This window comes from Danio rerio, chromosome 20, assembly GCF_052040795.2.
Source record: "Danio rerio strain M-AB ecotype USA chromosome 20, GRCz13ab, whole genome shotgun sequence".
NCBI lineage: Eukaryota > Metazoa > Chordata > Actinopteri > Cypriniformes > Danionidae > Danio > Danio rerio.
In genome coordinates, this window is record NC_141040.1 from 17891797 (window position 1) to 17910020 (window position 18224).

The 18224-nt window shown below is 37.4% G+C and overlaps 1 protein-coding gene and 1 long non-coding RNA gene across 2 annotated transcripts in view; both read left to right on the top strand.

The window, feature by feature from the left end:
- Nucleotides 1–18224, top strand: part of LOC147839117 (uncharacterized) — a 490241-nt gene that overhangs the window by 363887 nt on the left and 108130 nt on the right. The gene's annotated exons all lie outside the window — the stretch shown is intronic.
- Nucleotides 288–6375, top strand: kcnk13b (potassium channel, subfamily K, member 13b). Its single transcript, NM_001025483.2, is given in 2 exon segments — nt 288–627; nt 5477–6375. Coding segments are annotated over 2 exon segments (1239 nt in total).

Sequence of the window (18224 nt, forward strand, 5' to 3'; positions counted from 1 at the left end):
GTGACCCGTGCGTGCGCTGATCAGGTTTGACGCACTGAGCGGCCAGGTGCGCGCTCTTGGAGAGGTGGGGGTCCCTCCGTCCAGCGCTCCGCTCCAGACAGACCACATGCGCGCACACCATGAGCAGAGACCAGAAACTGCACACATCGAGCAGCAGAAGAGCATCCCATCTAACACCAACATCCCCGAATATCCAGAGCTCTAAAAAAGAACCATGCGCGATGATTCATGATGAACTGGGATGTGGTGGTTCATCATCTCTCCCTATAATATTCCCATAACACATAATGGCTTGCCGGTCTGGATGCTGCTGCAACAGCATCGGCAGCTTCAATGAAGACAATGCGAGGTTTCTGATGCTGGCTTTGCTGATCATCATCTACTTGCTGTGCGGGGCAGCGGTGTTTTCGGCGCTCGAGCAGCCGAAAGAGAAGCTGGCCAAGGAGAGATGGGCTCAGAGGATCGAGCAGTTCACGAACAAGTACAACCTGAGTCAAGACGACCTGAAGAACTTCTTGAGGAACTATGAGGAGGCCAATGTGGCGGGAATCCGCGTGGACGCGACCCGCGCGCGCTGGGATTTTGCAGGAGCTTTTTATTTCGTCGGAACTGTGGTTTCAACTATCGGTGAGTTCTCTCGAGATAACCGTATAAAATTGACTATAACCCTCGTATCTAGCTATGGAATAAAACATAATGTTACAACTAATCGTGTTATTGTGATTTTGAAGACGAAACAGATTAAAGCAACAGGTCTTTTTTCTTTTAGTTCGCATTCAGACAATGCATAGACAAGACAATTCAGCTGTACGACGAAAAATACTTATGATGCCGTGGCACTAATGCAATATTAATATTATTGATGGACTTGATTCTTAACCATTTGATTAAATGGATAGGTCAAAAGCGTTAGCCTAGGGAAACGGTCCCAATTAGCGTTTTGATGTGTGAAGCAAGATTTGCAGACCAGTTCATTTAATATTAATAAGAAGTATGACGTAAATGCAAACTGTTTATAGCCTATTGACATTAAAGACAAAATTATATCTATCTATCTATCTATCTATCTATCTATCTATCTATCTATCTATCTATCTATCTATCTATCTATCTATCTATCTATCTATCTATCTATCTATCTATCTATCTAAGATTTCACAACTATAATGTCATATACAAGATTTGTGAAATTAATATTAAAGTCACCGACTGCTTGAGTTGAACAACAAAATATTTAGACTGGGTTTTCATTTAAAATAATTTTAAATTTTATTTAAAGCAGCCAATTTGACAAATTGCAAAAACACTGCTCAGAGTTTTCAGCTAAAACATTAGAATAAATATGTTATTTTGTCAACAGTGTAAAAAGATTTTCAGATTGTTTTAACAATTTCTGAAAATTGCTTCAAATCTATCGAGTTAATTTGTTTATGCTGAAGTGAATGCTGTGCTTTTCAACATTTATATCTGATACATTGAATTTGATTATGTCGACCCATACTGAGTGAAAACACAGATGAAACAATTCAATATAAAACACAATTACTCAACTGGCATGTTTTTTCAGTTTTGCAGAGCCTGTTAATGCTAAAGTCAACACCCATGAAAAATAATGGACAATATCTTATACATGCAGATGAGTTTCGATATGAGCACCTGAGAATTTCTATTTAGCTTCTCAACAGACTGAGACCATGTTCAATTAATTCTCAGCATGTGTCAGATTTGCGTTCGCAAAAGGGCTAATGAGAATAATAAATGCGTCAGATCTCGTTTCCATACAGTCTATCATAAGGAAGTTCAAAGAAACATGCACAGCAGTGACAAGTTTATTTTAGCCTCATTAAAATGTACTCTCATCTGCTTGTCAAGCATGTCTAAAAAATGAAAAATGCATATATTTTATATTAGATAATTATTTACAGGGCGTCACAGTGGCACAGTAGGTAGCATGATCGCCTCACTGCAAGAGGGTCGGTGGTTCGAAGCCCAACTGGGTCAGTTGGCATTTCTGTGTGGAGTTTGTGTGTTCTTCCTCATGTTGGCGTGGGTTTCCTCCGGGTGCTCCGGTTTCCCCCAATTGAATAAGCTAAATTAGACGTAGTATATGTGTCTGAAAGAGTGTATATGGGTGTTTTCCAGTGTTGGGTTGTGGCTGGAAGGGCATCTACTGCATAAAACATATGCTGGATAAGCTGACGGTTTATTCCGCTGTGACAACCCCTGATTAATAAATGGACTAAGTCGAAAAGAAAATGATTGATTGAATTAATAATTAAGTATAAACAATCCAGCTACACAGTAAAAAAAATGCTGGGTTTTACACACTGTGTTGGGACAACATGGAGAAATTCAGTTAACTTAGTAGTTTTACAAATTTAAGTCTATTGAATATATAAAGAATTAAATTGTCACCAAAAAACTCAAGAATTGTGTTGATTCAACTCATTTTAAGTAAATAGAACAAACAGCAAACATAATTTTTTAGTGCAATTATCCAAATAGGAAAAAATCTAAATAAATACACCGTAAGTTAGTGTGTAGATTCGTATTGCCTATTTGTAGATGCTTTGCCTATGTGTAGATGGTTATTGCCTTATTATGTCTATTGGTGAAACTGACATAATTAAAACAAATCAAAACAAACAGCACTGCATGTAAAATCTGTCAAATACAAGAAGAAAAAAAAACAATAGGGAGGGATTCGTCACCAATGGCAACCTGTTTCTAGTGGTTGGAGAAGAAGTGAAAGAGGGGTTGTCTGAATGGTGGAGGTGATTGGAGCTTGGGCTTCATGTGGGATTTGGAGCACATGCTGCTCATTACGGGACAATTACTGCTCAGTTTCTAATTAATCCCAACAAAGCTTCCTGCAACAAGGCACAGCAGTAGGCCAGTCTGCAATAGAGTAGTAAAGCCTGCAGTGTTTTTTTTTTTTTTTTTTTGAGTAGACAAAGACATATGATTTTCACTCATTGACTGTGACCTTTTATATCTTTATAAATTATTTTAGGAAACGTATATGGAATTACTGTCGATGAAACACGATGTTGGAGACTGTTTCACAATGTATAGGGGTAATCTGATTTGTGACCGAGCAACTGCAAGTTATATACTGTATGGCTAGATCTGATTATTTCTGTTCAGACGCCAGTGCTTTACTAGAAAGTTCATGTTGGTTATTGAGGTGAAGATGCGAACTGATTTTCAATATACAGACTATACTTGAGATGTTAAGAATGGTCACACGTATTTTGATGGTCCGTTTGTTGAATTTAGGTTGCAATGCATCTACAGGACAAATGAATCATTGTATTTAACTAAAACCCCTCAAAATTGGTAACTTAATTATTATTTTTGGTCCCACTTAATATTAAGTGTCCTTAACTACTATGTACTTGCGTCAAAAAATAAATACAATGTACTTACTGTGTTCATAATGTATTTGAAAACACTTGTGGTCGTCTTGAGTTGGTATAGGGGTTGGGTTATGGACAGGTTTGGTGGTATGGGTAGGTTTAAGGGTGGGTTAAAGTGTAAGGGATGGTCAACAGTGTATTTACAAATGTAATTACAGAAGTTAATTACAGATGTAATTACATACAGGTATTTAATCAAGCATAAGTACACAATAAATACATGTATTTACACAATAAGTACATTGTAACAAACTATTAATTCCTGTGTAAGTGCATATTAGTAAAGGCCACTTAATATAAAGTAGGACCTTATTTTTTACCTAAACCCATATTTAAATGATTAAATTTAAGTTTAACTTATATTACCTAAAACTATAAATAGTAAATGTTTTTGAAAAACAATAAAATTTACAAAACATTACTAAAACTGTAATAGGAAAATCGAAAATGGCCGCTTTCTATGTTATATCAACTCAAATTTGGGTAAAGTATGGACTAACCAACAGCTGGGTTAAACAACAACATTAAAAATGTAATGCAACAGTTGGTAAAAACAACTTAACTTTTTAGAATGCAGTATACAATGAGAGCGGCACGGTGACTCAGTGGTTTTTGTGGAGTTTACATGTTTTCTCCGTGTTAGTGTGGGTTTCCTCCATATGCTAAAGTCTAAAGACATGTAGTATAAGTGAATTGGATTAACTAAGTTGGCCGTAGTCTAGAAGTTGGAAGGGCTTCCACTGCTTAAAACATATGCCAGAATAGTTGATTCATTGTGCTGTGGCGACCCCTGATACATAAGGGACTAAGCCGAAGGAAATTAATGAACGAGTATAAAATGAAACCCACTTAAATAAGTCATAAAATATAAAAACAAATTTACATTTAATACAATTTCAAACCATGTGTGTAGCTTGTGGTTTTCAATCACATTCCTGGAGCCCCCAACATTACAGAATGTGTATCCCCCTTAATCAAATACAGCTGTTTGAACTCATCAGCTCATTAGCAGAAAATTGCAGAAGATTTAAACCAGTCGCTCTCAATTACATTCCTGAAGTACCACAAACACTGCTCATTTTGCACCGTCACCTTTTCCTGACAAACACTCTACAGGTTTTGAATTGTCTGCTAAATATGTAATGACCTGAATTGTGTCTTTGATTAATGAGATGCAGAATATGTCAACACTGGCATATTGTGAAAATGTACGCCATCTACATTTCTGGAGAGCACAAATTATATAGTCGGAGTTACAGTACGTATGGCTGCGTTTCGTCTTTAAAATGAATGCTATGATGCCGCTGATGGCTTCTGTTCCTTTTCGCGCTACCAGTTAGCAACTTACCTTCATTTGGATGGCTTTTCTGCTGTTGTTATGTTCCAGTGTTGGGTTTGAGTCTAGCAAAGAGCAATTCCAGAAATCTGGTAAAATCAAACAGAAAAGGCAAAAATAAAATAAAAAAGTAAATAACAGAGTGAGAATGTCGTAAGATCTAAAAAACGTGGAGAAAAAAACAGGCGGCCGCGAACGCTTTTCTTTTTCTGTATTGCTTTTGATAAGGCTGTCGATTGGGTTTAGGGAAGGAGATAGGTGGAAGGATCAGTCAGTCAGTCGATCAGTCAGTCAGTAAGTTGACAGCTGCCTCTAGTGGATTTGTTCAAGAAGGGCAGGCTTGAATAGCACTGGTGGAAGAAATTTGAGATCTCGAAATGTTTACACAGCGGCCTCTGGTTGATTCGCGAAAACAAAAACTGCAAAAAAACTGACCACATGGGACACATTTCACACTCTCCAGAAATATATACAGGGGCAAGTGTCCTCAATGAGCCTGGCTTGGAAAATGAGCTGTTTTGCTGTGATTTCAGGAATATAATTGAAAAATATTCTGTTAGACCAGTGTTTCTCAAATCCAGCCTTATTTGTGTCTCACCGCTCTAGACTGTTGGGGAGCTGCAGATGTTAGGGAACCACTGATGTATGTTTTGCTTCTTTGTGATCGCATTGCAGTGGGTGGAGATCTAACATCCTTATTTTATGTCTTTGTGTGATGCAGGTTTTGGGATGACGACACCCGTCACTATTGCTGGGAAGATATTCTTGATCTTTTATGGACTAATCGGTTGTGCCGCCACCATTTTGTTCTTTAACCTCTTCCTGGAACGTGTCATCACCGTGATTGCATTTGTTTTGAAATTCTGCCATGAGCGCAGAGAAAGTCGAAAAGCAGGCCCGACTCAAAACTGCCGTCGTCCTTCCACCGACAACAGAGACAGGCGCACAGACAGCTTGGCCGGCTGGAAACCTTCAGTGTACTGTGTGATGCTCATCTTGGGAGTTGCTGCCATCTTGGTCTCCTGCTGTGCATCTGCTATGTACTCGGCAGCCGAGGGTTGGGACTACCTGGATGCCCTCTATTTCTGTTTTGTAGCTTTCAGCACTATTGGTTTTGGGGATATGGTGAGCAACCAGCGTGAGATATATGAGGCTCAGGTGGCGTATAGGGTGGGCAACTTCCTTTTCATCCTAACAGGGGTGTGCTGCATCTACTCGCTGTTCAACGTTATTTCCATTGTAATAAAACAAGTTCTCAATTGGCTTCTTCGGAGATTAGAGACTCCCTGCCATTGTCCAGGCCGTGGGAATCGCCATCCAAGGAGGAATGCTGTCGTCCCTGGCCACATGAGATCCCGGAGGGAAAACTCTATCGAGACTGATGCAGTCAATGACAGTGAGGCAGATGGACGGCGGATGTCTGGAGAGATGATCTCCATGAAGGACTTCCTGGCTGCCAATAAAGTTAATCTGGCCATCATGCAGAAGCAGCTGTCAGAGATGGCCAATGGACACCCTCGCCAGTCAGGGAGCAGCTCACGGCACAATGAATTCTCCGGAGGAGTCGGAGCACTGGGAATCATGAACAACCGACTGGCTGAGACCAGTGTAGACAGATAAATCTACCATTTACAAATGTGAAGTAACTAGAGGACCTCCACAGCGAAGCACAATTACTTATTTGGGCTGACAGACAAGCAAACAACTTCACTTAAAGGTGCAGTCACACTGATGAAATAATACAGGCAACTGTTAGGAAGGCAAAATGACTGGGTTGCTCTGTTGCCTCACAGAAATAGTTAAGGCTGAACCAGGAGGCCTTTCTTTGCGGAGCTTGGATATATTGGATTAAGTACATTTGTGTAAATTGTGTGATTATATGAATCAGAGTGTGGGTGTTTCCTAGCACTAGAGGTTTCATTAGTTGCATGAGCGTAGAGTGCAGTTCATTCCACTGTGGAGAACCCTGATAAAAAAGGAAAATGGCCAAAAGAAAGTAAGTGTCTACAAGGGATTCACAACTGTTCTCTTTAATGTCAACCTTTCTACAAAACTTCTTGACCCTAATAACTGACCCAAACAAAACTCTAGCCAAGACTATAGCTAAACCCTGCTCAAAAGTGGGCATCAAGAATCCAGTGATGTTATCAATGTTAACCTTGTTAATACTGTTAGATTGTTTAACAGTATTATTATTACTACCGTAAAGTACACCAGTAACTTATCACAAATCTGTGGTCACATTACTAAAATTTTGCAGGCAATTTTGTATCAGGGCTTCTCAACTCTTCGACAAAAAAAAATCAGCTTAGATAGCAATTAAACACATCTGAGCAAGGCTATCAAAATTTTCAGCATTTCTTTGGAATTAAATAGGCAGTTGTGTTAGGTTAAGACTGGATCTTAACTTTGTAGGAAAGTGTACATCAAAGGAAAGAGTGATTTTCAATCTTGGTCTTTCCAACCGCTCTCTACTTTGCATGACTCTTGTGTTTAACACACCTGGTTGAGATCAGAAAGACAAAATGATCTGAAGTGGGTACCTGGTGCATTTATTACACCACTGTTTCAAAACAACTAAAATCTCTGTTTTCGACATTCAAGACCAGTAGTCAAAAAAGATTAAAGGTCATATGGGTAAGGAAATCTCTTGCAGTCACACAGAGTCCGTTATCCCAGGGATAGGGAAGATCAGTACTGAAGAGCTGTAGCCCTGCCGAACTTTGCCTTACACCCTAATGCCTAGTTCAGACTGAGTGATTTTAGCCCCGATTTTGGCTCGCCCACAGGTTTTGAGAAATCGCCCGCAAATGCCTGAAATCACAGGCAAATCGCTGCTCGTGCACGTGAGTGACAATCACACAGTATGAACTATCAAAAACGCGATCTGAGAGAATCGCCGATGCCTGTGAGATATTTGGCGTGCTAAATATCTGGAGCTGTCGGCGATTCAAATCATGCCGTGTGAATTGAGTTTTGACTGAAAATAACATCAGCGATCACCCACAGCCAATGAGAGAGCGGCATTCACTTGTGTGTGCGTGTGTGTATACCTGCTGCAGGCCAGCGGGAGGCTTGGGGAGAAGATTAAAGCGCTCTTTTTCGCTTTATTTGGACCCACGAAATGGAGGGAAAACTAGTGGAGGTTTGACAGGACTCAGGAGCAACTGTGTCTATTTGACGTTTCATACAGAAAGAAATTAGTTTATTATCAACGTTGAGGAGAAATGGCTAATTCCCTTTAAACCCAGGTGAGCAAACATGTACATGTTCTACCCAATTAAAGGCTTCTTTCTCATTATGTAGTTAATAACAAAAGATATTTGATGTGTTTTTGGCTGTGAGACGTAGTTTGGAAGAAGTTGTCGGCGATTCTCCCTATAGTAAAGTCATGCAATGTGAATGTCCCTGTCGCTGATCCATTTTGCAGTGTAAACAAAGCAGCGACGAAACGCTAGCCCAGATAGTCATGCAGTGTGAAAACATCTGTGACACGACTACTTTGAAAATCATGCAGTCTGAACTCGGCATAATCAAACACACCTGAACAATCTTAGTCTGAGGCTGTGTCTGAAATTGCCTACTACTCAAGTAGGTACTACATTTGAATTTGAATTTACTACACGGCCATTAGAAAAGTTTGATCTACATTGTATGAACGTGAGTTGTATGAATGGAACTACATCCACTATGAATCCTTAGCATGTGACCAACCCGTGTCAGTTGCGTCACTTCACTCTTTCATGAGGCATTATGGGATAGTGTAGCGTCCATCAGATGTGTAAATCAGAATCTTGTCAAAAGTTGTAGATCATCTATGTTCTTCTCGCAAACTGCTTCCGAATATTAGGATTTCAGATACTGTATACTCAGCCTGCATACTGTTTTAAGTGTACTCTATAGTATGGAAATATGCGATTTTGGATGCAGCCTGAGTGTCCACAGTTACGCTGTAATTTTTTCCATTCATATGAATGTGAATGCTCCAGATGACCTGAAGCTCATTTGGCAAATTTCGAAAGTTTCTATTTTCAAAAGTTCAAACTACATGAACTCTGACCAGCAAAATCGAAAGTGAACGTGTGACCAATAGAATATCAAAATGTGACCTCTCTGTAGAGAAAAGTAAAATATGGAGCTATGGTTTGTTTTTATTAGTGTTGAATCAACTTGATTTTTCCTACGTCTTTTAGCAGCACCACCCGACATACTTTTTTTTTTTTTTCAAATTCTACTGTGACCACAGCTTTACTTGAAAGCTACAGGCTGGTGAGTTTTTATCTAATCCGGATCAAAACTCTGCAGAATTGTGGCTCTCCAGGACCGAACTAGTCTACCTGTGCCATATTCAAAGCATTCCTAATGGCACATGAACATTCTCTAAACATCATGTGACTGCACCTTCTAGGTCTCGTTTACGAATAAATTGGCATGTCATGATTTTGCCAAGTACGATGCGATCCTGGATTAACATCTAAGCTAGATATTACCCCTAAACCCAACCATAACTGTAAATTATTCCCAAAATCAGAGGGGAATAATAGCTGGATAACAATCATGTAGAAGTGCATAAACGGTAAACACACCCCTTAAATCTGATTGGCTGTGTTACGAATTAAATTAAAAATCTTTAATCAAAAAGAGGTTTAACCAAAACGTAAAAATATAATCCCTGGTGCCCCCGCGCTCTCTCCCCAAAATATAAACCAAACACAACCACTGAGAATTAACAAGAAAAGATGATTTATTTACAGAAATAAGGAGCAAAAATAACATTGGGAGGGGTTCAGCCAAAATAAATGACAAAACCAAGCTAACTAAATTAGATCAAACTTCCCTAGAAAACAGATAATAAAATAAAATACAGAAAACTTACCTCCATACTTACAAACACAGGAGAAAATGAAAATAACAAATAGAAGGCACCAAACCTACCTACCATGCTCCAAGCTAGACAGGGAAACAGAAAACCGGGCATCTCCGGTTAGAATTAACAACATCACATCGGCATCTCACAAAACGCCACAAAAGAGATATAAGCAACAAACACTCAATTGATCACTTAAATAATAATCTCGACTGAGCATACGCAGGTTATCGAGAGAGAGCGGGGAGCCATCGAATCCATGCTCTCTGCAGGTTTATATACAGCGGCTGCCAATCCAAGCGCCAAACATGATCTGACCCAATGTAATCCGCTGCACCTGCGAATACTTAGAAATGAAAGTGAGTGCGAGAGAGAGAGAGAGAGAGAGAGAGAGAGAGAGAGAGGGAAAGAACACCACACACAAGCCTACAGTACAACTACACCTAACAGCTGATTGGAATGTTGGTCCAAGATCAACATAGATGTTAATCCAGGAACATGTCCTACTTGGTGAAATCAGGTTGGCGAATAAAGTGTGTACAAATATGTCTTAGTTAGGGATGTCATGATACTGGAATGCGATACCAGTTGTTGTTGAAATTTTAAAATCATCCAATTCCCGCAAACATTTTAGCGATATTAAGCACGTTCTTAAACATTGCTGATTAGCCATTGTTTTCACATGCTCAACAGTGTGTGACTGTGATTGATTGTGAAGGTCAACGGTTAATAGAACTCACCTTTGTTTACTGAGTGTAAACACAAATACAGGGAAACGAGCGTTTCAAAGTTATGTTGATCAGCTGGTTTGTCTATAAGCTGACATACAAGCAAGATAGAATATGAATGTGGGCCGCTTTATGCAGTTATGCAGCACTGGTGGAATACCTTCGGCCCAGACAAAATGAATGTGAGCCTGAAGTGGCCCACCTATACAATGGCAAAGGGGGGCTAAAGGTTTACATTCATATATGGGCCATTTAAAGCAAAGATTTGGCACTTATGGCAAAATGTAATCTGATTGTGAGCCTAATGTGACCCATCTGGACAATTATTAATTTGGCCCAAATGACAGAGGACAAATGTAGGCCATAGTTGGCAAAATAGTGGCATAGTCATTTAAGGGTAATCTGGGTCTAAACCTGAAGTGGCTAACATGTGTAGGTGCAAATGTGGCCCAGTTATCTTAAGACATTTAGCAAATATTTGGCACAGTAAGCTATGGCTAATGTGGATTTGAGCCTGTAGTGGCCCAGAGAAGATGTGGCAAATGGCACCCAGTTATCCTTAAACAAATGTGGGCCACTTTTGGCAAATATTTGGCACAGTTAGTTCTGGCTAATGTGGCTGTGAGCCTAAAGCGGCCCAGAGAAGATATGGCAAATGGCCCAGTTATCTTAAAACATATGTGGACCACATAGACTAAAGTCACCATCATGTTTGCTTTAGTTGGGCTCATAGCCCTGAACCTTTTCTTATAAATTTTGATTTGAGCTGCTGTAACTTTTAAAAACTTTGCTTGAAAAGTTTGTTCATTACAGCAAATAAATAAATAAATAGAAGTAATAGGCTACATTTAGGCCAGAATAAAAGCAAACTGTGGCCTAGAATAGGGTCAGTTCTGGTTCATTTGGTTGAATTCTGGCTAATATGTGGTATTGCTTTGGCTTATTTTTGGCCCAGATCTGACAAACAGGATTGGACCGCTCTAGAGCCATCATTCCATTCAGTATGCAGTCCAGATGTACTTTAAGTGTCTGATGTGGGCCAGATCTGGGAAAAGAATAAAAGCAAATTGTGGCCTAGAATAGGGTCAGTTCTGGTTCATTTGGTTGAATTCTGGCTGATATGTGATTTTGCTATGGCTTAATTGTGGCCCAGATCTGGCAAACAGGAGCGGACCGCCCAAGTGCCATCATTCCATGCAGTATGTGGGCCGGATTTAAGTCACATGAATTTTGCTAGCTAGGAAGTGATCCACTGATGAATCGCGGCTTTAAACCCTCCAGTGTCCCTGTATCTGTGGTTACATGGAGTAAACAGCGGTGGGTTCGTTGAACCGATGATCTTCACGGCCATTTACAGTGATTTCTGTTGGGAACTTGAACACAATGACAAATCAGCGCTGTTCAAGAACGTGCTCCACATCGCTTTAATGTTCGCGGGAATTGGATGTTTTTAAAATTTCAGTAGCGATTGGTAGCAAATTCTTCTCTTGTGACAACCCTAGTCTCGATACATTCACAGATAATGTATGAATTATTATAACTGGCTGAAAGTAAAGTTAGTAATTAGCATAATACATGTCCAGCACATCTCCATAAGGATGCATGCTATCATCTTACCTGTGGTGTGCAATATTTACCATCCAGAAATGTAAAGAAAAACTGTAATATATTATAATCTTAAGTTTAATAAACAGAAAAGTAACTAAATGTGATGCTTTTTAGGAATGTAATGGGAATGTATATGTTATTTTTATATTTTATATACACACACTGGCCACTTTATTTGGTACACCTGTCCAACTGCTTGTTAACGCATATTGTAATGGTGTAGGGGATATTTTCTTGGCACACTTTGAGCTCATTAGTACCAATTGAGCATTAGTGTCAACTCCACAGCCTACCTGAGTATTGTAGCTGACTATGTCCATCCCTTTATGATCACTGTATACCCATCTTCTGATAGCTACTTCCAGCAGGATAACTCACCCTGTCATAAAGCGCATATCATCTCAGTTTCTGGAACATGACAAGGAGTTCACTGTACTCAAATGGCCTACACAATCACCAGATCTCAATCCAATAGAGCACCTTAGGTATGTGGTGGAATGGGAGATTCGCATCGATGTGTAGCCGACAAATCTGCATCAAAAAGCAGAATAATATCTTTGATTGGGTTCTTGTTAGTCATAATTGATAAGGTATGTTTGGTAACATCAACCATTGTGATTGACAAATTTTACAAAACAGTAGGACAAACAAAGCTAATGGGCGCGCTACATTTCATAGATAATTTACCTTTCATCCAACAATTTGAATTCTGCCTACATGTGTTCAAATATTAACGTTCAACTACTAGATTTAATTAATTGTGATTGTTCTCTTTTTTTCAGTTAAACGAGTGAACAAGATTAGCCAATTAGTGAACGAGAACCAATGTGAACTAAACAATTGTATTGTATTGCTGCTGATTCTGGACTGACATTTGAGCCTCTGTGCTGTATTAAATATATTTCAAGCTAATCTCTGAGCCATCGTAAACCTGCATAGTGCATTAATGTGCAAACAAAAAGCAATTCACCACTTACCTTTAGTTTCCTTGCATATTTCAGCGCCCTCACTGTATGCTAATGTGTTCATTATGTATAACTGTAGGGGAAGAGTGACATTTATGCATTCATAGACTGGAAATTGTGTAATTTGGACACTGCATCAGTTACATGTAGAATATGGGAACTTTTCTTCAAACAAAACTAGAAATTTGCATGAATAATGAGTTAATCTTGGCGTATTTCCGCCAGATATACAAGTGGAAGTTATATAATATTGTATTTGATAATGTAAACCAAAAGGACAAATAACACAATAACAATTTGTGACCAAATACGAATAAATCTTCCTGAATTATGCTCTGTGATTGTTTGTGAGTGTGTGTGCGGCTTGTCAAAAACTAATCCAGCTAATGGTTTTTAGCACTCAGATGTGAAGATGGAGCCGAATGTCTTCAGATCATATTACCAGAGATACAATATGTTATGAGGTTGCTATGGAAACTAAAACTCTTAATGTGCGAGAAGAGAGCTCACATCCAGCAGACTCAGATATAGGAAAGTGTGAGATGTTTTGGCTGAAGCTCTGTGCGGTCACGACTGCCTCTGTTTATGGATCTGAAAACCTAAACACAACAAAAGAGGCAATCAGCCCAAACAGTGCGGATGGAAGAAGACGGTGGTGAAAATAGCCAGTGACCTACATTCAATAAATGAGATCTACAATCATACAAAGAATCAACAACAACAACATGTCTGACTTCATAAACGCTGATGGATTCTTGCAGTCAAGCAAATCATGTTTTAGACTGGTTTGTACTTTGTTGGCTTTATGTGTGTGTCTTTGTCTGTGTGTGTTGATTTTGGTGGTTTACGAAGGCACAAATTTGTGTAATAACATCTGTATTACCAAAGTCCCTTTAAGGCAAGTAATTTCACTCGGCGGCCAACTTTGAAATGCCTCTCAGGCAGTCTTCTCGTGCATTCTGTCTGAATGCGGAAATATCAAACTCTCCAAAACTGCTATCCAAACTTACAATTACATTGGAAATTTGAAACCACTAGTAAAATTAAACAACACATGAGTTTCGTTTTTAAATGTTTGCATCAAACAAAATTAATATTTGTTCAGGTTGTCTAAGCTAATGCACATATGCACTCGGAAGGAGCGAGATCACGACACCAACCTCATTTATGGCAGTGTTACACATTTCCTGCATCCCAATTTGCATACTATAGACAAATGACCATGTTTGTAAACATTCAAGATGTGCTCGCAGCGAGGTGGCAGAAAAAGACCTGAGAGCGCTAGCATTTAAAGCGAGGGAATGACATCCAATGTGGTAGAGTTTGTTGTTGTCTAAGAAATAACTTATATTGATTACACACACACATATATATATATATATATATATATATATATATATATATATATATATATATATATATATATATATATATATATATATATATTATTATTATTATATATATATATATATATATATATATATATATATATATATATATATATATATATATATATATATATATATATATATATTTACATAATGCTTTCAGCTTATTATAACAGCTTGTTACCCAGTAATAAGCACAGTGATTCGGCAAATTAACGTTAAAGTGAGCGGCATTCATCTGACAGGTTCATTTGCGATAGCACCCTCCCAATGGATATCGGATATGAAATGACCAAGCATCCAGCCCCAAATACACATCTCATTAAAGCTCCAAGTGTTTTAACAAGTGATTAGTTAAAGGCCTACAAGTCTTTGGATGCCAACAATTTTGTTCTGTGTGGTCAAGTGCAAGAAATTATATTCCACGATTACCAGATTCAAAACTTAAAGAAAAAAAAAGACAAGGAAAAAAGACGAAGCTATACAAGACCTGGGTAATCATAGCAAAACAAGCATTCTGAGAGCGAACTGAACCTGTACAGCAGGGTATGTGGACTTACACATAGAGGTAAAGTTGTTATATATTTGCGCATTCGGACTTTCTCCTTAATAATATAATTTTCTAAAACTATTATTTGCAAACTCTAAATAGCGAAATCATATTAGCAGCCAATAACTATCAAAGTACAACATTGTTCACAGTGAAATTAACAGTGTTAATGTTATTTTCAAGTCACACTTGAAGGTTATTTCAGCCGAATATTCAAAGTGACGTGTTAAACAATATAGCGAGTGTGTCACAAGTTGTCACTGAACGAATGTGTAAATATAAGACCAACTTTACCTTAATATTGTACACTTTCACGTTTCATTCTTAGCATTCAGTGTTCGCAGTTTAATTATTCATTCATTTATTCTCTTTCTGACTTAGTCCCTGTATTAATCTGGGGTAGCCACAGCGGAATGAACCGCCAACTTATGGAGCATTTGTTTTCTGCAGCCGATGCCCTTCAAGCTGCAACCCATCACTGGGAAAACATCCATATACACTTATTCACACACATACACTACAGACAATTTAGCCTACCCAATTCATCTCCCCAATGCAAACTTCTCACAGAAAGGCAACTGACCCAGTGACCTTCTTGCTGTGAGGCTGTTGTGCTATCCACTGCGTCACCGTGCTGCCCATAGTATAATATAACATAATAATCTAATCTAATCTAATATAATCTAATATAATATAATATAATATAATATAATATAATATAATATAATATAATATAATATAATATAATATAATATAATATAATAATATAATATTAATTTAATTTAATAATAATATAATATAATATTTACTGTTAGATAACACCAAACAAGCAAAAGCACCTACATGTACGACAGATATGATTAGTTTTTGTACTCTACAAAATATGTATTACAAAATACACTTACATAAGCAGAATAAATCAATGATCAGACCCTACAGCTAATATAAGCTCCAAAATGAACAGTATTAATGTTTATAAAACTTCTGAGAGGTAACAAACCGCACATCATTTACTGTATGCCAAAATACTTACATTTTTTTTATCGCATTTTTACAATACAAACATATTAACCATAACAATAAATGACATCAAGTACAATAATAAACAAGTAAAATTAATAATAATAATAAAAAATTATAAAATAAAAAACAGAGTACAGAGGCAAATTATCAGATTAAATAATATTTACAAAGTCTTTATAAAATTTCACAGTTTTAACACTGTTTTTTTTTGCTGTAAACATTTTGTAAAGTTGTAATTAAACTATTATTTCAATTTAAGTCAGAGAAAATTCTGCAACTTAGGTAATGAAGAAAATTTACATTTGTAAATATTTACCTAATAAAAAAATAAATTGCCTTTACATTTTATGTTATGTTTGTCATGAGAAAAGTAACAACTATATCACACTTGGAAAAGTCAATGTTAAACTTACATTTTGATAAAAAATGGATGGATAAATCAGACCAAAACACATTAACATGTGAGCATTTGACAAAAAGATGATCAGTCGATTCGATGCTTGAATTACAGAAGACACCATCTGAGCTAGGATTACCGAATTCAGATACAATCTCATTTGTGGGGTAGATATTGCACTCTAAACCCAAATGTTGTCTTTACTTGAACAATTAAGTAAAGTTAACCAAACATTTCTATAAATTTAGCATTTTGGTTCTGTAACCTAAAAGTATGAGTTAATTTAACTTATATGCAATGAAAAAGCATAAACTTGAGATTTTAAGTATAGTAAGCTCAAAATCACAATTAGTCCTTTGAAAAAATAGGTCATTTTTAATGTAGTCTTGAATGTAGAATTCTAATGTGTGCAACCTTTTAGTGTGCAATGTCTTTTTTAATGAGAAAAACAGGCTTCATAACTGTTCATCATGAGTTCATCAACTGTTCATGGGAAGAAATGGCTATTATTTTTATTTTAAACTTTTTTTCCATAGTATATTATTACACACACCGACACACTGAACCGAAAAATTTAAGTATAGTCTACCAAAGTTAAATAAATGTGCAAGTTTTGGGAGACTCTGTTACTCAGTTAAACTGACGAGTTTACTCAGTTAATTTCGTTCAGTCAACTTATTAGGGGTTTCAGTGTGTGTTTTAAATGTAACAAAATTTGTAAGGTAAGAGCCAAGCTTTTTTCCCCAATAAATGTTATCTATTAGAGAATTCCAAAGAAATTTTCCCCGTGGAGTGATTCTTTTCTTTGACTGAAACACGTTTCTTATATTTTTACAACATTTTAGGTCGCGGCCGGACAGCAAACTGCTCTTTGGCAGGTACATTAAGGTAAAACTGTTGTCATGGATACAGTCAGCTGTAGCCATCAGAATTAATTGTGTGCATGTATGTGTGTGTTTATTTATGCCTATATATTTATCTATCTTAGAAAATGGGCAAAACATGAGTCCTAACGTTAGTGGAATGGAGGGAGGAACCATCGACCTATGACATTATTGTTTCAAAAAAGAACCTACCGAAAAAGAAATTTGAACCTGGGGATGTTGTGGATGTCGCCTATGAGGATAAAAGTTCACCAGCCACAGTTCTAGACATTAAAGGTAAAACGTACAGCAAACATGAAGACTTGTGATCATAAGTAGGCATTGGACAATCACCGGTTTCAAGGTTTATATCTGTTTGGAAAAGTCACGGTTTTATAACCACCAATATTTTCTGCTATACCGTTTCCAAGGTATTTGTAAAGGTTTTTTATGTGTTGTAAAGAAATCTGTGTTTTTGAAACTAATGACGACAGCAGCAGTCAATGATTTATTTTAAATTATTTAGCCTGACATGTTTGCCGTTCCAAAATATTTAAAATCTTTCCTAAAATACAATGTGTTTAAGTTGTTGTTTTTTACTCAGATGTTTAAAAATAACTTATTTTAGAGCAGTAATAACAATATTGTGATATTTTATCCAAGGTTATCATACCAACAGAAACTTAAATCCTGCTCATGCTTTATCATGATTGAAGATAAGTATTTTCAACTTTATCTATTTCTCTTTAGAGAACAAAGAAACTCTCAGGAGGAGGATATTCAGAAGAGGGGAATTTACAGACGTAGTACAGAAGAAGTTTCCAAACGTACCAATAAAATTTATCAGAGCAGCAGTAAGGGAAAAAGTAAATGATGAGCACAAGTTACAAGTAAGGCAATCATTTGTGCACGCACGCACACACACATACACACGCACACACTTGTATGGACCCTTTTCACATTTGCGTGTTTTTTAGCAGCTGAAATCATCATAGTTGGTAAACTTCGAGCGCAGTGAATGAGAGAGTACAACGACTTTTTTTTTTTTTTACAATTCTATTTGCTACAGAAAACAATGTC